The sequence below is a fragment of the Saccopteryx bilineata genome, chromosome 5, assembly GCF_036850765.1.
Source record: "Saccopteryx bilineata isolate mSacBil1 chromosome 5, mSacBil1_pri_phased_curated, whole genome shotgun sequence".
NCBI lineage: Eukaryota > Metazoa > Chordata > Mammalia > Chiroptera > Emballonuridae > Saccopteryx > Saccopteryx bilineata.
In genome coordinates this window covers 2,846,749-2,869,582 of record NC_089494.1, presented here as the reverse complement: position 1 = coordinate 2,869,582, position 22,834 = coordinate 2,846,749, and the positions used below count along the sequence as shown (strand labels likewise).

The following is a 22,834-nucleotide window of genomic DNA, read 5'->3' as shown; positions in this document are numbered from 1 at the left end:
GAAAACTGTGTCTTTTCAAGAGAAAAACTCTTTCTTCCCCTTGCACTTTTTCCACGACTCCACTTACATCGAAGACAGCATTTTTCGAGGCAGGAAGCCGGGGGTGGGGGCTGATGGAGACAGCCCCCATCTGTACAGACCTCTGGGGTTCTGTAAACAGGAGAAAAAAAAAGAACCGTCTCCTAATAAATAATAATTGTCCAGTACATTTATGAGCTTCAAGACCGCTTTCTGATATAGTCAGCATTTTTTAGGGTGCCTGGTTTTGTACATAAGAATAGAAAACACATAAAATAAGATGAAATGTGATCTTGAATAAAAGATCTGGGTTTACAATAACAAAAAAAAATATTTTTCCACGTTGGGTAGGTGTATAGAAAGGGAAGCGTGGATCATCCGTCAGAAGCCATTTGACGGTATATCAACTAGAATGGAACTCAAAAAGGTCATGAATTTACCTGTTACTTAACATGTTCTGGTTTCGTTTATTTTGTTCCTGTATCTTCCAAAACAACAACTTAAGGTGTTTGGAAAAGCCATTTTAGAATGAGCGTGTCATGTGGATTAGAAGGTGGATATACGCTTTTTTAAAAATGAAAACCAAGGTGCACTTGATATAAATCGTTTCCATTTCACATGGCTGACCTGAAGCCGGGCGGCGTGAGAACGCTGGTCCCCCGGGAAGAGGACCCTTGGGTCCGGCACTCCAGGCTGGTTCTGAGGTCTGAGTTCAGACCTGGGAAAGCATTGCAGTGACCAGAGAGGGGCACAGCCCTGGGGCCAGGCGGCGAGGCCTTCTGAAAGTCGCTGTAGCTGTGCTGAAGCTGGGGTCCTCAGACGGACGTGATAACCGTGCCACCGGCAGGGCTCCGCAGACGGGAGAGTTGGTGGCCGTGCCTGGTGCTGAGCGAGGGAGCCTCGCCATCTCCATCCCATCCTCCTGGCTCTCCTTTAAGCTGGTATAGGATTTGGCCCGGACCCCTACACTCTCTGCAGGCATGCCCCCCCACCCCATACTGGGGATTGCATTCCTTGACGCCCCTTCAGGGAGAGAGATCAGGGAGCTGTCTCAACACACTGGTGTACATGCATCCTGATGTCCTGGGGGTGGGAGGGAGGACAGAAAGCCTAATTATTCCTGCGTTCTTCCTCAAAAGAATAAAAGCGTTGGACACGTGGGTTAGCCCGTGGGTAGTCAGCAAGCTGTGACTGGCGGTGGTAGAGCCGACGCACCAATGCTGGTGAGCCTCTGAGAGGAAGGCCGCCGGGGCGCCCACGTGGCAGGTGCAGGCGGACCGGGATGCCAGCAGCGCGTCCTGGTCACGCCCCGTGTGTCTGTCACCTTGCTAACCATGTTGAACCGTGCAGCCTGTGAGCTCTTCTGTTGCAGTGTGGTTTGGTCCCAGAGCCCTTGCATGCTAACCCCAGCTAGAAGACTAGCCCGTTTGCATGCAGCCGGACGCTGCCCCTGACGAGACAGACAAGCATGTGCTGGGAGGCTGACCGCCTCCGCCTGCCCCCCGCCCCGTGTGTGGCCTCATTCACCGTGGTACGTGCGTAACCCCTTCATCCTCCGTTCCACTAACCTCCGTGCGCACGTCCCCTTTGCAGCCGTCGGCTGGAAGGTGCAAGTCCCCAGAATCCCCTAAACCGGTGTCTTTCTGCTCTCTCCAGACATTAGGTTGAAAAAGCTTGTTGATGAACGGGAATGCTTACTGGAACAGGTAACCATCTTTTCGTTGCTTTACGAGTCCTCGACCGGGGCACCCGGGACCAGGGACCTCCCCATCCTTCCTTCTTGCTCTGCCAGAACCCCTACCTGAGGCATCATGCCGACAAGTAACGAACAGACCAGCCCGGTCTTGACCCTTTTATCCGTCTGAAGCCGTAGGAGCTTGAGAGAGGGGCTCTCGAAGTCCCAGGGCCACGTCCTGAATTGGGTAGGCTCCACATGCATGGCTACCTAACATGCGTATTTTCATGGAAAGCCTACGATTGACCAGGAGGGTATGGCTGAGTCCATCCAGACCCCACGGGTCCAGGAAAGCCCGTTTTGTAACCTCTCCGTGGTCAGCACCCCTTCCCCACAGGTATATGTCTCTGTTAGCACGGATCGGGGTTGTTTTCACCGCGGTTTATCTCGCTCCCGGGAAAATGGGAAGCAGTTATCCTCCGAGGTCTCTTTTACATGCGGGACAGCTGTCCCATCATTCCACGGTCACTTTCTCAGGGCACTGAATTCCTCTCATTTCCCCTCATCATCAAACGGAGCAGCCTCACGTTCTACAGTTCCATTGACGGCTTCTCTCAAAATTGCGTGAAGTGCTCCCACTCACTCAGGAGGGGGGTGTCTCTTCAGGCTCCTTGGATCGGTGAACAGCCTGTATCCATGGCGATTCTGTGGTGGTTTTCTTAAAGCAGCGTGCACGGATGGCTTCTGTGTGCCGGCGGGGTGGGGGGGGAGGGGCTCTGCTCCCCTGTACCTGAGTGTGGGGACTCCCACCGAACCTGCAGACATCGGAGGTGACCAGGACAAGGATTGGCAGACTCCCCTGAACGCCAGCAAATCCTATAGGCGTGGCTGTTACCGGCGGTTCCAATGAGAGAGGAGAGTCTAGGGAAGCTCCCGTTAGGTGGTGAGCCCGCAGCTGGGTCGGGCTCCGTGAAGAAGCCCCCAGTTCGCGTGGGGACTCAGTCATAACACTTCTGTGCCTGGAAGGCTCCAGGGGGTCCTTCCTTGGCTCCTTAGCGAATAAAGCAGAGGTTAACAGCGCTTTGAATTGCTAACTCTTAGACAAACACTTGAACTGTGTTACAAACAATCCTCTTCCTGTTGAAAGTCCAGAGGAATTTCAACCTTAGAATCATAACTGTTGACCCAGAGTTACAAAATAATCCATGACCTGATAGCATAAATATAATTGATTTTTTTTTTTGTCCGAGAGGAGCTCTAACTGGCAGAAGGTAGTTTATTTATTTGTGTTGGTTTCGTTATGAAAAGGGAAGGACTCCCTGCCTCCCCGGTGGACTGTAGCCTTTTTCTGCATTTCTCTCGGGTGTAACTATGTAACCCCCTGTCTCTCTGGCACACTAGAGACACAGGACAGAACTTGCAAGGGGGCGTCTTCTCCCTTACACGCTGCTTCCTTCTCCTCCGCGATAGGCTCTAAGCTCAACCTTGTGGTCGCGTTCGGCATGGAGGAACTAACGCCCTTTCTCGGTGGGTATTTCCAGATTAAGAAACTCAAAGGGCAGCTGGGAGAAAGGCAGAAGACTAGCAAGCCAGATGCCCTGCGCCTCGAGGATGGTGTCTTAGAAAACGGGACAGACGTGCATGTAATGGATCTTCAAAGTAAATGGCAACCCTCGTGTGGGAGTCCCCGCTGTGACGCGTGTGCTTTTTGTGTGCCTGTGTGGTGGTGGGGGGGGACGGTCACGGCAAGGAAAGCCTGGTGTGCCCCACGTGCCCCCACCCTCACCCCCACCGAAGCCCTTGACTACAAAAGCGCGAAGACGTTTCTCTGTTAGCTAGAACAGGGTGGGCAGGTGGGCCAGGCAAGGATGTATCTGTGTGAACCTAAGAAACAGAACAGGTGCCCCAAGTCGTGCACAGAGATGCCCCCGCTAGGAGGCACTACGAGAAACCACGTTCCCTGCGCTGGGTACAGCCCCCTTTTGACCTGCCAGCTGTATGGAAAAATCGGAAGGTCTTTTTCTACGCCAGGAATGTAGAAAGAGGCTGAAGGGAATAAAATCAGGCTCAGTCTCTCGCCCCCTCACCCCACACCTCCATCAGTTCTCTGTCTCCTTTGCTCACAGGTGCTCTCTCTGTCCTGGGCACTTTCGCGTCCTGGGCACACGGAGAGAGCGCCCTCCTGGCTCAGCTGGGGGGGGGGGCGGGGCTGGGGGGAGCCACCGGCTGGGACTTTCAGGTTGACTAGACGATCGTCAAGTCAGGGTTTGGTTCCCAGTAACTCTTGCCTTCCACGTTGTGAAAACCCAGGAGCTTAACACATTTTCCTTCTCTTTCCACCTTCAGGGGATGCCAACAGGCAGATCAGCGACCTCAAATTTAAACTCGCAAAGTCCGAGCAGGAGATCACTGCGCTAGAACAAAACGTACGTGCGTGCGCGCGCTCGAGCCGGGGCGGGGCAGCCGCCGGCAACTCCCGCTGGAACTGCGTTCGCCGGAACTCGCCCCTGAGTTTTCCGAGGACAAAAAGCCGCAGAGATTTTTAGAACCAGAAAGGGCCCTCCATGTCTTGGCTACCAAGAGAGAACGTAGGGAAAGAAAGGTCATTCTTGGGATTTGGGCTGCGTCATCGATACTGACCCTTTGTTTTAAAATTTAAAAAAAAAAAAAAATAGGTTAGTTGTAGAAGTAGCAATGTGACCAGGAAGGTTTTTTTTTTTTTCTGTAAAAATAATTCTTGAAATGATTATTTCATTAAAAATCACTCCCGGCGGGAAGTCCCTCCCGCCTGGGTCTGCTCTCTGCCAGCTGAGACGTTCTCTCTGGTTCCTGGGTGTGGGACGCTCAGGCCTCTTAACTTGCTGGGTGGATTTGGGGAAAACTGTGTCCTAACCCAAAAGAGAGGTAATAGTAGGTACTCTCCCCCGCCCCCACCCCACTCCGTGGTGGGTACGCATGGGTGGAACTTTCCAGAGTTTTTATCTGGACAAAGAACAGCAGAAGGGAAGCCTCCGTGGATACCACCCTCAGCCTCCTCCTTCCCCCGCTGTCCGAGCTCCTTGGTTTCCTCCTCTCCCTCGGCCCCACCCCACCCCTGTGAGAGACTGGACGGGAGCAGAGGTCCTAGGGGGAGAGTCTTTGCCTTCCCAGCCCCGTTCTGCTCGGACCGGCCTGTTTTCCACTGGACTCGTGCGCTAAAGGCCGGAGATGGTGGCAGGGTGTCAGCCCTGTGGCAAGCACACTTTTGGACGAGGGCCAGAGAGGAAAGACGTCCCTCCTAGGGGGTCATTTCCGGGGTGCTCTAAACTACACACAAAGCTCCTGCTTGGCCAGAACCTACGGAATAGTCGGAAGGGCACGGTCATGATTCTTGGGGTGGTGTCCCTCTCCCATGTGATGAAATCCCACCCTTCGCACTCAGATGTAAGAAAGCATCTGGAGAAAAGAAAACAGGCCGGTTCGTTTAGAGAGATGGTTTTTCCTTCTTTTCAGATAATAAGGTTAGAGAGTCAAGTATCACGTTATAAATCCGCGGCCGAAAATGCAGAAAGAATAGAAGATGAGCTGAAGGCCGAAAAACGGAAACTCCAAAGAGAGGTAACTGTTCCTGGGGAAAGAATGGGCACCCCCCCCCAGTGTTCTAGCCAGGTGAGCAGAGGGAGGGGATGCCCTACGGGGTGGGGGGGCCTCAGACACTGGTTACTCACTGATCCCTCAGGACAGAGCCCCATGGGGCTGCGCCCGCATCGTGGAGGGCTCCCGTCAGACAGGACAGGGCGCTCGGCCACGGTGCTCTCCGCCTTCGATTTCCTGCAGTTTCTCTCGGATGTGTTACGTGTGGGTTTCGTGTCATTTATTCTGCGTGAGGCGTGCTGCGTGTCTGGGCTCCGTGAGGTCTTTGCTCTTTCCCTCGGTATGGGGAAATATTTTTGAACCGTGATCTCTGCACATCATTCCCGATCCCTGGTCTCTCCACTTTCCCTCTGGGACTCTGGTCCGAGGAGACCAGACCTTTGCCTTGCAACCTGCACGTTGACCCACGAGCCAGCTGCCTGACCTGGCTCCTGTCTCCTTACCGCTCTCTCTGTTGTCCAATGTGTGTGTTTCTTGCACAGATCTCCCAGTTCGCCTCCTCCTGATTTATTTTTTTAAGTGCCCTCACTCCTGGCAGTTTCTGGTTGTGAGGTCACGCACGCTGTCCTCCTGAACTGTGTCCTTCTTCTTTAAAGACTGCACGCACCGCCGTTCCATTCGCATGCCAGACGGCTGAAACTCGCTCAGGCTTCTTGGGAGTCGGATTCTGCGGTGCGTTGCCTCTGCCGACTCCGGAAGGGTTGTCCCCTCCGTGTGTTTGATGTTTTGTGAGGTCAGGCCTGGTTCTCATGCGTAGGACTACTCCAGGCCTGACTTGGAATTTTCTGCAAGGAGGGCTTGCAAGGCAGTGGGGCTTAACCTGTCCCAGGACCCCAACCTCCGACTTTGAGGGTTTGAGTGGGAAGCAGAGCCACGGACTCCGTTCCAGGCTCTGTGGCCCCAGCCCATCCCCACCCCACCCTCCACCAGGCATCACCATCCCAGCCTCACACACTCCTGCTTTGGTTTCTGCCTGCAGTAGCCTTGTCCCTGGCTGACCAGGGCTGTGGGCCCCACCTCCTCCAGCGGGTCGTAGCACAGCTCCTATTTGCCTGTTAGCCTCACTCACCTTTTGTGACACCGTCAGGATGCCCAAGCCTGCTCTGTGTCTGGAGTTGAGTTATTTCAGAGGAGGAAGGTTGCTCATGAGGCCAGAATCCTGCATCTTTTTGAATTAAGAAATGTATGCATTCACACGCGTACGTGAGTGTGTGTGTACGTTTGGGAATCTCAGCGAGTCCAGATTGTAACTGTAATTTTCCTTTTTTTTTTTTTTTTTTTTAATTAAGCAAGAGACCAAGAGGCAGACAGATTCCCGCATGCACCCTGACCAGGATCCACCCAGCAAGCCCTCTATGGAGCTAATGCTCTGCCCATCTGGGGCCAATGGTCTGCCCATCTGGGGTTACTGCTCCATTGCTCGGCAACAGAGCTATTTTAGCACCTAAGACAGGGCCATGAAGCCGTCCTCAGGGCCCGGGCCAACTTGCTCAAACCATTTGGGCCATGGCTGCGGGAGGGGAAGAGAGGGAGAGAGAGAAGGGGGAGGGTAGAGAAGCAGATGGTCGCTTCTCCTGTGTTCCCTGACCAGGAATCGAACCCAGGACTTCTACATACCAGGCTGATGCTCTGCCATTGAGCCAACCGGCCAGGGCCTGTAATTTTTCGATAGGACTGAACTCTTGGCAACTCCGTTTGGTTTGGAGGAAGCCAGTCCCTCAAAGCTCTCTCTTCTCCTGTTCCCAGCTCCGCTCTGCCCTGGACAAAACCGAAGAGCTGGAGGTGAGCAACGGCCACCTCGTGAAACGCCTGGAGAAGATGAAAGCCAATCGAAGCGCCCTCCTGTCCCAGCAGTGAGCGCCAGCCCCCCTCCCGGAACCCGGAACCCGGCCGGTGATGGCGAGCGTCCTTTCTGCAGGCTTTTCTCGGTCCCTGTCTGGGAGCTGCTCCTGTCCCTGCTGCTGAGAGAACACCGGCGACTCAGCCCTCAGCCGCGGGAGCCCCGGCAGCCGCAGCACCGATGCCGACGCTCCGGTCCGCGGACCCCACCGGCCGGCCGGGCTGGCTGCCCCCCAGAACCTGCAGGTCATTTGATAAGCACACTGAGCCCGTGGGGGTACCTGAGGGCGCCGCGGTCCACGGCTGTCAGGGTCAAGATGGACGCGGGGAGCTTGACTTTTCTTTTCCTCTGTCTTGCTGAGAATGAGGGGACATGGGACGGTGTTGGGACTTTTCTTTCCTGGCGGAGTCTGCGATCCCAGCGGTTTCAGTTCTTATCTCTTAGTCGATGCTTTTCATACACAAAACACTGTGGAACCACAAGCCATTACCGAGCGAAAACTCTCTCACTGGAAACAAGGGGATGGTCTAGAAGTAAAAGTGACCTTAAGAAGACTCTTTACTGGCAACAACTGAAGCTTTTCTAAGGGATTTTTGCATCAGTTCAATCCTAAGACTACTTTCCCCCCTCCCCCCAGGGAATTAGGCAATAGCTTACCGAAAACGGACAGCTTTTCAATTAGCATTATTTAATATTTAGCATATTTGGAATTGAAGTTGTTAACTTCTTTTAAAGAATGTACTATTAGGAAAATTAAAAGAAAATGAAAGGTTAAAAGACTTTAGCAATGTGGCTTTTTTTTCTTCCTCCCCCACTGAGAGAGAACTTTATTTCACTATTCTGTATTCATTGTTCTATATGTTTTCGGTCATCTTTTTTTTTTTTTTAAGCCTATCGCATCAATTAATTTTTCTTTCCCTGTTTATTAAAAAAAGAAAAAGGTATATTGACAGTGAATAAGAATAGTGCCCTTCTAAGAATCAGTGTTCTTAGAATGAAACGGAAACTGAGGAAGTCACAGATCAGAGTGGAGACAACTGTGATTATCTCCAGGGACAAAAGTAAAGAAAGTTTGATGACCCCCGTTGATGATCATGTGTGTGTTTCCCCTAAGACTGGTTAACCAGGCCAGCTTTTCAGGATATTGGCAGGTCTAAACCAAGGAAGACGTCGTCATCCAAAACTACACCGCTCACAAATATTAGGAGGGGTATTGATAAAAATACTCCTAAAAAGCTTCATAGTCGCTTTGAAAATATCCCCTGATTTTTGTGAGCGGTATGTGTCCCGTGTGGACGCTTGGAGAACACCGGGGCGGGGGCCATGAATTGGGTGTATAGAGTTAAGAGAGCGCCCCCAGCCTATGTGCTCAGGTACCCCGGGTCCATCACCCAGCCTTGTCTGGCTGCACACTCTTAGGTGGGAGAGCAGATGGCTGTCTGTCCTTGCGCCGGGGGAGTTTTACAGTTCGGATCTTCCTCCTCTTGAGTAGTCCATAGATAGTCACCTGATCGCTCGTGTATGAATACGTCAGGGACCACAGACCTGCCGCCGTTGGTGCTACATGTTCAAAACCAGTGTTTCTACGCAGAACCTGACTTGGCACCGATGCCGTGTGGACCGCGCTCTCCGCGGCCGCGCGGTTTTGTATCGACATTTAGCTGAGAGTCATCAGAGTGAATCTTAATGATGATCGGCTTCCGAAGATACCTATGTTTGAAAATCAACTTAGCGAGCGTCAGGCGTTCCAGCTTCTTCCAGGAACACAGGGAATTCAGTCAGGGCCCAAGCCAACAATAGAACCTCCCAGTAGCTGGAACGGGGGGATGTGACATGCGTAAAGAGTGACCAACCTGTGGAGGGGGTTGACGACTAATGATGAAAGAGAACTCACGAGAGTGTTCTAGAGCTGACGGAGAGGACCCACGGTAGGGACAAACAGCAACTGAGATCTGATTGGACGGGTTGGGGACCGCCAGCCCCCTGACACCAGCAGGCAGGAGCCGTGGGCCAGAACTGGGAGCGACTGGGGCCAGACGCGGGCACCACCGCTCCGCACCCCGCAGGGGCCACGCGGGCAGGGGGGAGGAAACCCAGAAGGGGGCCCTGCTTGCCGCCTGCCCAGCTCCTCCAACCCCCCCTTCCATCCACACAGGGCCCACCAGCAAAGGAGAAATGTCTACTTCATCGTCTCCTCCTGATATCCTGTTCCTTCCACACCCTAATACAAACACATTTAACCAGCAGGAAGGACATCCACATGGCGCACAAAGTGTACCGCTGATGGCAAACATTTGTGTCACGTTTAGACGTGCCTGAGAGCTAGGCTCGTACGTATCTCCACTCGTTTGATTTCCATCAACCTAAGACAGGGATTTTCAACTTTTTTCACCTCATGGCACACATCAACCAGTTACAAAAGATTCTACAGCACACCAAATATATATATTTTTGCTGCATAGGTATAATTTCGATTCATCCACACCAGACGGCTATTGTTGTGTTGTTGGCTGTTGTCTTTTTTTTTTTTTTTTTTTTTGACAGAGACAAGAGAGTCAGAGAGGGAGACAGATAGGGAAAGACAGACAGGAAGGGAGAGAGATGAGAAGCATCAATTCTTTGTTGCGGCACCTGAATTGTTCATTGGTTGCTTTCTCATATGTGCCTTCACTGGGGGTTACAGCAGAGCGAGTGACCCCTTGCTTAAGCCAGCGACCTTCAGGCTCAAGCCAGCAACCATGGGGTCATGTCTATCATCCCACACTCAAGCCAGCAACCCCATACTCAAGCTGATGAGCCCGCACTCAAGCCTGTGACCTTGGAGTTTTGGACCTGGGTCCTCTGTGTCCCAGGCCGACACTTTATCCACTGCACCACTGCCTGGTCAGGCTGTTACCATTTATTTTATTTGACAATCTAAGGGGAAAAGAGGTCGGTGCCCCTGACTAGTCAGTTATTGCATATTTTAAAAATTCTTGTGGACATGGATTGAAAATCGCTGCCCTGAGAGAGAGATGCCTTTATCAAACTCGTAATGCAGGTGAGGAGACTGGAGCCCAGGGAAGGGGACTGGCTGGGAGTCCCACAGCTGCAGTCTCACCAGCCCTGGGAAGATAGCCTTTCTTCCCCAAGTCGGTGGCTCTAAGGACGTCTCTGCCTCTCGCTCCGATCCTTAACAGAAACAGTGAGTCCGTGTTCCACACCCTAATTCAGAGGAAGATAGAGCACGACTCCTTGACTTATTTCATAACACAGCTTTTCCTGCTGATGTAGCCGTGGGAAAATTGTGGCTGGCTTTTTCATCCCTGTGACCCAGCGTTTCCCAAACTCACGCTGCTGACATCCTGGGCCAGGTTACTCTGGCTGGCTGGGCGGCTGTCCTGTGCCTCCCAGGGTGTCGAGCAGCGTCCCTGGCCCCTGCCCAGTAGATGCCAGTGGCCCTCACCCCGCCCCCCCACACACACATTGTGCTGAATGTCCACAGGGAGTTGGGAGACGGGGTGCAGAAGCCTGAATTAGTGGAAAGAGAAGAAGTGGGTGAAAACCGAGGCCAGGATGCCTGGCACACATTTCCTACGAGCGGTTTTCATTTTTGGAAGGAAATGGCGCTTAGAACATAAGGCAGCCCACTCGAAAGATATCGGGCACAGAGGTTCAGGATTGCAATGCGATGCTATTTTCCATGGTGTTACTGTTGACGTTTTTTAATAGAAGTTACTCTCTAGCACCTGTGGGTTTCTGCTTTGTATAGCACTGAGCTTTTTTTTTTTTTTTTTTTTTTTTTTTTGTATTTTTCTGAAGTGAGAAGCAGGGAGGCAGAGAGACAGACTCCCACATGCGCCCAACCGGGATCCACCCAGCATGCCCACCAGGGAGCAATGCTCTGCCCATCTGGGGCATTGCTCCGCAGCAACCGGAGCCATTCTAGCACCTGAGGCAGAGGCCATGGAGTCATCCTCAGCGCCTGGGCCAACCTTGCTTCAATGGAGCCTTGGCTGCAGAAGGGAAAGAGAGAGATAGAGAGAAAGGAGAGGGGGAAGGGTGGAGAAGCAGATGGGCACTTCTCCTGTGTGCCCCCTGACCGGGAATCCAACTGGGACTTCCACACACCAGGCCAATGCTCTACCACTGAGCCAACCAGCCAGGGCCAGCACTGAGCTCTTAGAGAATACTATAAGGAGACTGTGGTCCTGGGGACCAGAATGACCATGCACAGCCGCACAAGAAGGCTGCGTGGAATGGGGGCTGGGGAGTACCGGCCGTTAGCCAGCCAGTTTCTTCACACGGAAGTGCCAGCATTGGTCGTGTTCATCCAAATGGCCCAGGTACGATAGGGCACACGTGTTCGCCTGCCTGTCTGGGTATTTGAAGGTGACAGAGCTGTTGTCTACTGACCGGCAGGGCTCCCTGCACATGCAGCCGCTGGTCTGGAACACCTGGTCCCCACCCTGGCATAGAGGATACTTCGTGATCTAGAGGACCCCAGCTCAGTGGTCAGGGGTTCTTACCTGTTCCTAAGGGCCTCCAGGACTGGATTGCCACCCAGCTCCCCACCTCTCAGGGATTCCACAGTTGGCCCCAAGCTCCAGGCTCATACCTGCCCCGGTCCACCCACTGGCTGGCATGAACCTCTGTGTGTGGCTGGTCCCCAACTGCCGCCCCTTCACCACCTGCCACACGACTCCTACCTGATCCCCAGGGGCACTGAATGCTAAGCAGGCACTGCTTGTCCTGAGTAGGATGCCACTGGCTGTGGCTGGGCTTGTCCTCCTTTGCAATTAATTGCTTGTCTCCGTGGGTGGCATAGGATCAAGAACACCACAGACTTGGGTAAAGAGTCTTGAACTAGAAATATTTGAATTTGGTATCAATACTCCCTAAATCCCAAGAGGTTCCAACACTGTATTTAAGATAATAGAGAGAGAGAGGGGGAGAGAGACAAACATCAGTTTTTTGTTCCACTTATTATTTATGCATTCAGTGATTGATTCTTGTAAGTGCCCTGACTAGAGGAATCGAACCCACAACCTCAGCCTATCGGGATGTCGCTCTAACCAACTGAGCTACCCAGCCAGGGCTTAGAATAGTGAGGGAGGAGGGGGCCCTGCGGTCTGTGTTCAGCCCTCACCGCTGGCCTCCTGGGCACTCAGGTAGCCCCGCCCGGGTCTGCCATCCGGGGACAGCACCGTGTCAGGCTCCCTCCCCTCCCCGCAGTTCAGGGGCGCCTAGACTGTCCACTGCTTGAGCTTCTCTCCTTGTAGCAAAACGAGGGTGTGCTGGCCCCAGGACGAGATCTCCTTTGCTCCCTGAGTGGATTCTCCCGCCTCACACAGCGTGGCATTTCATGGCTACGAAGAGTGGTAGTTCCTCGCCGGCCACGGTTTTGTTGAATGTGGTTGTAAGATACCGCGGTGTAATGTCTCCGTAACCAAAAGCTTTTAATTCCCTATCTTGACAGTCTGGGTCTAATCTGATTCAGATGCCATAGAGGAACAAGACGAAGACTGCTCCCTCCTCCCATGGACCGTCTGGGCCGTCTGGGGGCGGGGAGGGGTGTGAAAAGAGGTGTCTGACTTCTGTACACCCAAGGTAAAAAGATCAGACCCAGAAAAAAACGTGCCTGAAGCAGCATTGAGATTCAGCAAAGAAAGACGCATGGGAAAAGGCAAGTGTAGATATACGAGTGTTACAGCAGTGAGAGCAAGCGTGAGGACAAGACAGACGAGGGGGACCTGGTGGGGGGCCGCTAAACCTGGTCTCAGACAAGGCGGCTGCTGGGGCACAGACGGCTCAGAACGCTGAGGCGGGAGAACACGCTGCCAGACAGGGCGTTCATGCCGGGAATTTCTTCTGTGCAGGAAGCAGGTGTCTGTCCTTCACTGTGACTTTCAAAGTATATTTCATATTCTTGTTTTCACCCTAAACAGATTGTGTGTGTGTGTGTGTGTGTGTTTCCATGATTTTTATCAAGAATGACTTTGTGAGTTTTCCAGACAATGACCTCTCTGGAGTTCATGATAACTCATTAAATCAGGGGTCCCCAAACTACGGCCCGCGGGCCAATTGCGGCCCCCTGAGGACATTTATCCGGCCCCCGCCGCACTTCTGGAAGGGGCACCTCTTTCATTGGTGGTCAGTGAAAGGAGCATAGTTCCCATTGAAATACTGGTCAGTTTGTTGATTTAAATTTACTTGTTCTTTATTTTAAATATTGTATTTCTTCCCGTTTTGTTTTTTTACTTTAAAATAAGATATGTGCAGTGTGCATAGGGATTTGTTCATAGTTTTTTTTATAGTCCAGCCCTCCAACGGTCTGAGGGACAGTGAACTGGCCCCCTGTGTAAAAAGTTTGGGGACCCCTGCATTAAATATTGATCGAGGACTGACTCAAGCCACAAGGGTTCAACAGTCTTATTCCAGTGATCAACACAGACAATAAACCTGTAAATAGTAAGTAAATAACATTTCAGATCATGAGCACGACAAAACCAGGTAATGGAATGGAGTGAGCTACTGTCCAGGTGGTCAGGTGAGTATAGATCTGGGGAGGTTGGTACTTGGGATGGGTGGTCAGGGAAGGCTTCATGGAGTAGGTGACCTTTAAACTGAAACCTGAGGATGAAAAAGTCCTGACCATTTGAATACCTAGAGTAGCACTGTCTAATAGAAGTATAATATATGAGCCACATAAACAACTTAAAATTTTCTAGTGGCTACATTTAAAAAAATAGGAGAGCCTGACCTGTGGTGGCACAGTGGGATAAAGCATCGACCTGGAATGCTGAGGTCGCCGATTCAAAACCCCAGGCTTGCCCAGTCAAGGCACATATGGGAGATGATGCTTTCTGCTCCTCCCCCTTTCTTTCTCTCTGTCTCTCAGTCTCCTCTCTTTAAAATGAATAAATAAACTCTAAAAAAAAAAAAGTTGATAAAAAAATAGAAATTCATTTTAACAATATATTTAATTCACTATATCCACAATATGTATTATCATTTCAACATGTAGTAAATATTTTGAAATTATTAATGAGCTATTTTACATTCTTTTTCATAGTAAATCTTCAAAAACCAGTACATGTATTTTATATTGTATTTACCACACATTTCAATCTGAGGCTGTTTTCATCATAAATACTTCATCTTGTGTTTACATTTCACAAAATGTACATTTGGAAAAAGTGGATTGACATATCCGAGTTGTTCCAAATGTATTTGAAAGTTTTCCAAAAATAAACTGAATACCAAAAATAATCATTTTCCTATTACATGTACTATTTCAGGTACACAGACAAAACTGCTTCATATTTTTTGGAAGAGCTGATTTGACTTTAAAGCAAAAGCATTATTGGTTTCAAAACTACATCTGTCCGGCCGGGATCCTCTTGGAAGGGAAACAATGGGGCGGAGGGCACTGCGGTAGCCGCCGCGCCCGGACCTGCTCGGCCGCCGGGACCCCCAGCCCTCAGCCCTCAGCCCTCCGCTGCCTCTGCTGGGACCATCTGGAGGACATGTATTCCTCCGAGAAACCTTGGCCAGCAGATTTTGATTTAATAGCTGATTGGGACAACATACAGAGACATTTCCAGTCATGAAGCTGTCACAAGCTGTGGTGGATGCGGGAGCAGTTCCTCTTTTAGTACTCTGTATCCAGGAGCCAGAAATTGTTTTGAAAAGGATTGCTGCTTCAGTCCTCAGTGATATTTCAAAGCATTCTCCAGAGTTAGCACAGACAGTAGTGGAAGCAGGAGCTATTGCTCACCTGGCCCAGATGATTCTGAACCCTGATGCTCAATTGAAGCTCCATGTCCTTTCAGCTCTTAGTCAGATTGCAAAACATTCTGTGGATCTGGCAGAAATGGTGGTTGAAGCAGAGATCTTTCCAGTTGTACTTATCTGTCTGAAGGACAAAGATAACTATGTGAAGAAAAATGCTTCTACTTTAATTAGAGAGATTGCAAAACATACACCTGAGCTTTCACAGTTGATAGTTAACGAAGGAGGCGTTGCTGCTGTGATCGACTGCATCGGGTCTTGCAAAGGAAACATAAGGCTGCCTGGCATCATGATGCTCGGTTACGTGGCGGCTCATTCTGAGAACTTGGCGATGGCAGTGATCATTTCCAAGGGCGTGCCCCAGTTGTCAGTCTGCTTGTCAGAAGAACCGGAAGATCATATTAAGGCTGCTACCGGTTGGGCCTTGGGACAGATTGGGAGACACACTCCAGAACATGCACGGGCTGTCGCAGTCACAAATATTTTGCCAGTTCTGCTTTCTTTGTACATGTCAACAGAAAGCTCTGAGGATCTTCAGGTAAAAAGTAAAAAAGCCATAAAGAATATCTTACAAAAATGCACTTATTTACCAGCCCTTGAGCCATTTCTGTTTGATGCTCCTCCCAATATTCTGAAGCATGTGGTCGGACAGTTCAGTAAGGGATCTCCAACAGTTTAGCTGACCGTCAGGCACCACAGCCACTGGACAGTGGGTTTTACAATGCTGAAGCTCCCTCAGGATACACTTCTGTGTATTAAACATCTGTGTTCTGTCTTCTTCCTTCAAAGGAACACACAAAGAAAATAATTAAACTTCCTTTTCCCCAGATAAGTGCTGCCACATGATAGCAAAGCTCGACGACTTTTTGTAACAAGCGGTGGGCTTAAAAAGATTCAAGAGATAAAAGCAGAATCTGGATCTCTTCTACAAGAATACATCCACAGTATTAACAACTGCTACCCAGAGGAAATAGTAAGATACTATTCTCCTGGATATTCAGAAACACTTTTGCAGAGAGTGGACAGCTATCAACCGTTCTCTAACTAAGCAAAGTTATTTATTTTTAGTTGACTTCACAGCACAGTAGTTACGAATAACAGTTGTTAAAGTTCTTTCTAAATATTTGAATTGAGTACATTCTATATTTATTCAATATAAAATACCTTTAGATAATATTTTCTAAATGTATATAATACTTTAAATAGTAGCTTAAATATATGAGAAACTATTCATGGTCATTTATACAGGATTTACTTTAAAGGTAGATTTAAAAAATACATTAAAGAATTTTAAGGCAAAAAAAAAAAAACTACATCTGTCCAAATTTTCATATTGATCTAGGATTACTGATATCAAATTCAAAGGAGGTATTGCATAAATGGAAACACAACTCTAAATTGATCAATCTCAACAAAGGATTCTTCCTAATTTTCTTGTAGTTTTTGCAACTGGTTTAAAAGAGGCTATTGGTTACAGTTAAAATCTTCCATATATTGATTCATGTGTAAAAAAATCATTATTATTGACTTGTAATTTGAAAAGTTTTCCATTCAACATAATTCCTCACTACTGGTTAGATCACATATAAGTGTTTTTCTAGAGGCTTCCAATTTAACTTATGCAAAGTAACACTGGTGAGGAAAAACAAGTCACACTGACAGGTTTTTTTCAATTGTTGAGCATTTTGGCAAGCATTTCCTTTTTTCTTTTCCATGAAAATCTTAAGTTGAAGTTAACAGTAAGTAAATCTTCGTAAAGCTCCATCACAACTCACTCCATGAGCACTGGCAAAGAGCACAGATCGTTCCACTTATTGTCTTCTCTTTCGACAGCTTCAGCGACTGGTGATTCACTATATTTACATGTGTACAGGAATGATTCTTCACAGTGTCATCCATGACCCTTTTTTATAGAAACTGCTTCAGAAGGCTGAGCACAAAATTTTCCAAGATGTTATCTAAGCCACTGAGCACTATGGTCACGGTCCCTATTGGTACCACTGTTCCACTATGACATCTGCCTTGTTCAGCACCAGGAGCCCCAATACTAAGAAAAGCGTTCAAGAAATGGTAGCTTATATTGCTTCTTCCTTATAGTGACTAGTATTATTACTATGACCCCAATGATTCCCAAAGTGTTTGCATGAACCACTAATTCCTAGGCATGTTAATAAGGGCTCTAAGTAAAAAGAATTATCTAAACCAGGGGTCCCCAAACTACGGCCCGCAGGCCGCATGCGGCCCCCTGAGGCCGTTTATCCGGCCCCCGCCGCACTTCTGGAAGGGGTACCTCTTTCATTGGTGGTCAGTGAGAGGAGTATAGTTCCCATTGAAATACTGGTCAGTTTGTTGATTTAAATTTACTTGTTCTTTATTTTAAATATTGTATTTGTTCCTGTTTTGTTTTTTTACTTTAAAATAAGGTATGTGCAGTGTTCATAGGGATTTGGTCATAGTTGTTTTTTTTATAGTCCAGCCCTCCAACGGTCTGAGGGACAGTGAACTGGCCCCCTGTGTAAAAAGTTTGGGGACCCCTGCTCTAAACAGACTTTGGTAACAGTCCGTTAAAACAGTCGATGGGCCTGCCTGCTGAGGAGCACGTGCATGGGAGTGTCACCAGATTCCTTAAGCGCGAGATGGACTGGGTGCTGTTTCCTGTACAGACCAGCTCTGCCGAGGACAGAAGGCACCGCAAAACTTAAAGAAAGCACAGACGCAAGATGCAGAAAAGACGGGACCAGGGGTCTCCCAGCCTCAAGGACTGAAAGCCCCAATATGCGAGTCCTCATCGTATTTGTCGTCTTTATCTACTTATCATAAAGCTTCAGTACACGAGGTAGCATAGAGTCACCCTCTGGCGCATCAGGACCAACTGGCTCGTAAGCACGCACTGGGGGGAGAGAGGAAGCGGCAGACAGAGTCCAGAAGCTGCAAAGAGCCTCTGCCCCTGAATGTGTCCGGCCCACGCGCAGCTGAGAGCAGAGGAAGGGCCCTGCTCGGCCTTGAGTGACCTGGCAGGGCAAAGTCCCTAAAACAACCTGAAGGCTGTTTGTGGTATTGACGCCAAAAGCAGGGTGGCACGCACACAGCACTACCGCAGGCCCAGGGTGTCCTGAAACGCTTGCAGGATGGAGCGCTACATCCACCTCCACCCCCCCCACCCCCACCCCCGGCACAGTACCCTGTCATTTAAGCGTTTGAAATAAACGGGTTTTCCAGGCTCGGGGCCACTGTGTCTCCGTCAGAGCACCATGTCCCACCTGGCCCAGACTCTCTCTGTGTCTCTGTGTTTTCCTTCATCTCCCGTCGCCCCCACTCGGGACTCCGCTCGCCCCGCTCGGGACTCCGCTCGCCCCGGCTCAGGACTTCGCTTGCCCGCGCAGGCTGCAGCAGGAAGCTTCTTGTGCAGGTAATTGTGTCAGGGGCCTGGCGTGCCTAAGTCCGGACGAATGATATCTGTTCCAGGCCACATTCCATCCTCAGGCCATTTTCCCACAATTTCCCGCACTGGCCTTGGAACCCTTGTTTTCACAGAGCCTTCCGAGCCCAGGACTCTGCAGAGCACGGTCTATGGGAAACTGTGCTAGCCACAGGCGGGGCACACGCGTATGGACGCGAGCCTGAGTCCCCTGCTCCCAGGGCTGTCCCCAGATGAACCCCAGCATCCCTCCCTACAACACTCTTTAGTATCTTGACTCTTCACAGTCCAGAAATCAAGAGTCCATCCTCCTCCCGTTACAGAAGGCCCTGGAAGTTGCGGATTTGGGTGTTCGGGGCTCGTCTCTGCTTCAGAGGACCAACCCCAGAGGGTCTTCAGGTGTTCTTCAGTGGCGGCCCCCACATTGCAAGCCCATCAGCAATACCATCGCTTCATTCACTGACCCGCCCTCACCCACTCCATCGACACGTCCTTGTTCCACCATTTTCCTTTCCTTCAGAGCTCTACGTTCTGCTGTCCCAGGGCCCAGTTATACAAAGTCATGATAGATAGCTGTCCCCTACTCCCAAAGGAGAGTAATAAATGAAAACAATGCACTTGTTACGTTACTGGCTTTGGTCACAGCCTCTAGAGGATTTTTGACCAAATTGTAACTAATTTTTCACCAAACTGTAACTAAAGTGCTTAGAGAGCAGGGCAGAGCAGACAATAGGACAGTTTTCCCAGCCTGCTAAAGCTCAATCTTATTCATCAGCATAAATGAAAAATCATAAATAAAATTTAACAGTCGGATTGTACCACGTACTAAAAGGCTAGTTCAGCACAATGTTGGGTTCGTAGGTGGCTTATTATTAGAAAAGGTATTAATAGAAAATTAAAAAAAAAACAACCACTTCATTAGATCCTGAAAAATTTTTTTTTAATTTATTCATTGATTTCAGAGAGAGGAACATTGATTTGTTCCTGTATGTGCCCTAACCAGGGATAGAAAGCATCCTTTTCTTTATACTGTCACATTGCCTAGATAATTTTTATAGAAAACAGTGTGTGTGTGTGTGTGTGTGTGTGTGTGTATGTTGGGGGGTTGATGAACAGAGTCCACCAGGTGTCACAGATATTGCAAAGGTTCCAAGATGCATGGGTCTCCTTGCCCAGCTCACAAGGGCACCCGCTACTTTGCTCTACTGTACTTCCTTGCTGCATTCCCTGAGGACTCCCTGGGGGTGGCCTCCAGGCCACCAGACCACGACTCTGCTGCTCTCTGGGGCATCTCAGCCTGTTCCACGCCTCAAACCCCGGTGACTTCTGTCTGTCTCAGCTCTTTCTTGGATAAGAACTGCCTTAAGCTTTGTACTCCGTGGCCTGCCTGATACACACAGCAGGGCCTCAGCAGGTGTTCGTGGAGTAAAAAACGTCCCCAGCTCCTGATTGGAGAGGTCAATGAGCACAGGGCCGCCAAGTCCACGTGGGAGGAGAGCCCAGCCCTGTCTCTCCACACAGCTCCCCTCAAACACCCGAAGCGGGCATCTGTGCCAGGTAGGGTGGGATTTGTATTTTCTGCTTTACGTTTTTATGCATTTTCTATATTAAACACATATGACTTCAATAATGCTGTTATTTGAGGTGGGGTTTTTTTTACACAAAATAGTCATCTAAGTGAAAATCAATTCATGCAAAAAAAATCGCAATGAAAATATGCACATTTTTTGTTAGAACATTACCAATTTTCTTTTTTGTTTTTTTTTATAAACAAATTTTTATTTTAATGGAGTGACATCAATATATCAGGGTACATATATTCAAAGAAAACATGTCCAGGTTATCTTGTCATTCAACTCTGTTGCATACCCATCACCCAAAGAGAGATTGTCCTCCGTCACCTTCTATCTAGTTTTCTTTGTGCACCCCCCCCCCCGTAACCACCACATTCTTGTCCATGTCTCAGTCTCGTTTTTATGTCCCAGCAATGTATGGAATCCTGCAGATCTTGTTTTTTTCTGATTTACTTATTTCACTCCGTATAATGTTATCAAGATCCCACCATTTTGCCGTAAGTGATCCGATGTCATCATCTCTTATGGCTGAACAGCACACCATGGTGTATATGCACCACATCTTCTTTATCCAGTCCTCTATTTTTTTTTTCTACAGTGATTAAAGCCTTATGCACATTTTAAGACAGGCTATCAGTGCCTTATGGAGCCTGGAGCAAAAGGGACAATTAGGAGTACTGATTTGGATCTTTTGTTCATCTTGGAGTTTTCATTACTTTTCTTTTTTTTTAAACCGCTGCATTAAGATATTATTTATCTTGATAACTGTCTTGGTGCCCCTTAAATTTTGCACTGAGGCAAATAAGTGCCTCTCTGTCTCACCCTAGCCCTGGCCCCGCTAGCGACACTTTAAAGGACAGTCGGAGGGCAGACACGTGGCCGTGGACAGGAAGGGATACGTGGCGCTGTTGTGGGGCCTCGGTGGGCAGACGGGCGGACTCTGGCGGGCGCTGGGCGCAATCCCATAGCAGCACCACCCAGCTTCCTCGTCCAGCGGTTTTGCTCAACCAAGCCAACCGGATGGCGGTTCCGGGCAGCAAAGCGAGAAAAGCTTCCAAGGCGGCCCCGCCAACAGACACCTGCTTCCAGAACCCTCTTCCCGCCCTCCGCTCCGGCGCAGTCGCAGTGGACGCCAGCCAACGGTCCCCTCTCCCCTTTCCCGCGCAAACACGCACTCGCGCCTGCACAGCGGGCCAATCACGGCGCTGCTCCTGTTTGAGCTGACCAATGGGAGCGCGAGGGGTGGCAAAAGTGGGCAGGGCTCTGGCGGCCGTTACCCGACAGGCCCCGCGGCTGCACGAGGAGAGCGCTCAGTCGGAGGCGGCGACGGTCTGAGGTCTCACGCGGAGGCGACAGCCGCAGCCCCGAAGGCGGCGGTGGGGCTCCCAGGTGCGATGGCTGGGTCGGGCCGCCGGTGGAGCTGGGGACTTGAGCGGGGCATAGCAGCGAGCGCAGTTGTGGAGGGTCCTCGCGGCGGAGGCCGGGCCGGGTGAGGGCGGCCCTGGCGGTGGGAGGGAGGCCCTCGAGGGCTTCTCCAGGGGTCCTCAGCCGGGCGGCACCGGGACGGGGCTGGGGTGGCCCGCAGGGCTTTGCGCCATCACCCAGCGGCCCCGGAGGTGCAGGATCCCCCGCTCTGGGGCCTTTCTGTTCGGTTCCAAGCAGGTCTCCCCTCCCCGCGATGCGGCACCGGCGCCAGGGCGGACCAGCACCGCAAAAAAAAATAACGAAACAAAATTTTTAAAAAAACGAGTTTAGAGCCCAGGTTGGGGCCTGGGACTTAGGCGCGTTATGTCCCCGGGAGGAAGGAGTTGACTCGTGAGCGTAAAGTGGTGACAGCCACGTCGATGTCGGCGGAGGGCGGCACAGCACCGGAGCAGCTGCCAGCGCGGACGGAGGGTCACTGGTCCCCGCGGGGTGGGCCGGGGCCACGGGCGGGTGGGGGGCCGTCCGGGTGACAGAGGGCCCCGGGGCGGGGAGGTGTTCTCCAGACACGGGGTCGGGGTGTGAGCCGAGCCCGCGGAAGGTATCCCGAGGGCCAGGCGGGCGCCGAGGGCACCCGGGGCCGAGTTAGCGCTGAGCCCAGGCCCTGGGAGGGTTCCTAGGTTCCTCCCAAGGACAGAGACGGTCCACGCGGCCGAGTTTGAAGCAATAGGGTGCACTGGTGGGTGTGTGTTTTGGAAAGGCCATTCCGGCTGGGAGGGAGGTTGCCGGGGGGACACACGTGTGAGCATCCTCGTGCCTCCGCCGCGGGAGGCGGGTTGAGATGGACGGGACCTGGCGGGCTGGTGGGCGGGGCCTGTGGGGAGAGCCCGCCGAGGGGAGTGGTCTGGTTCCGGTTCCGGTTCCGGTGACAGTGCAGGAGGGAGTCCTCGGAGCGAGCGCGGGATGGAAGTGGGCGCTACCCGGGAGTGGAATTGCTGGGGCCCGCCATCTGTCTGCGCTGGACTGCGGGGAGAGGTTCCAGTGTCTCCACGCCCCCGTCCCGTCTGTTTGTTATCTTATAAACCGGCCTAGTGGGTGGGAAGAAAGGGGCTCTCGGTGTGGTTTTGAGGCGCATTTCACGAATGGATAATGGGTTTGCATGTGTTTATTATTGGCCATTTGCCTATGTTCTTTGGAGAAAGGTTGATTCGAGTCCTTGGCTCTTTTAAAAATTGGGTCCTTTGTCGGACCGTTGTAAGAATTCTTAATATATTCTGGGTAATAGGCCCTTCTCAGACATAGGATTTGCAAGTGTTTTCTTGTCAGAGTGAAATTTTTCCTTTGGTCTTACTTTTTCACCTTAGGTGTCTGTTCATGTGAATCTTGCATCACAGTCAATGGAGATTTGAATGCAGGTTCAGATAGGAATGAGAAACCAGCTTGTAAAGACACGTGAAAAGATTTGTAAAATGTCAAGGCTC

The 22,834-nt window shown here is 50.6% G+C and overlaps 1 protein-coding gene and 1 pseudogene across 3 annotated transcripts in view; both read left to right on the top strand.

The window, feature by feature from the left end:
* The window catches only part of LRRFIP1 (LRR binding FLII interacting protein 1), a 152,919-nt gene extending 144,987 nt beyond the window's left edge, over positions 1 to 7,932 (top strand). For 2 of the 3 annotated variants that reach the window (XM_066232733.1, XM_066232729.1), the window contains 5 exons: positions 1,675 to 1,724; positions 3,235 to 3,352; positions 4,040 to 4,119; positions 5,186 to 5,290; positions 7,073 to 7,932. In XM_066232733.1, coding sequence (XP_066088830.1) covers positions 1,675 to 1,724; positions 3,235 to 3,352; positions 4,040 to 4,119; positions 5,186 to 5,290; positions 7,073 to 7,183 — 464 coding nt within the window. In that variant the 3' untranslated portion in view covers positions 7,184 to 7,932. The remainder of the gene's footprint in view (positions 1 to 1,674; positions 1,725 to 3,234; positions 3,353 to 4,039; positions 4,120 to 5,185; positions 5,291 to 7,072) is intronic. The other variant, XM_066232730.1, reaches the window with a different exon arrangement.
* A 6,822-nt stretch (positions 7,933 to 14,754) lies between these two features.
* Positions 14,755 to 15,618, top strand: LOC136338209 (sperm-associated antigen 6 pseudogene; annotated as a pseudogene).
* The last annotated feature ends 7,216 nt before the right edge of the window (positions 15,619 to 22,834 follow it).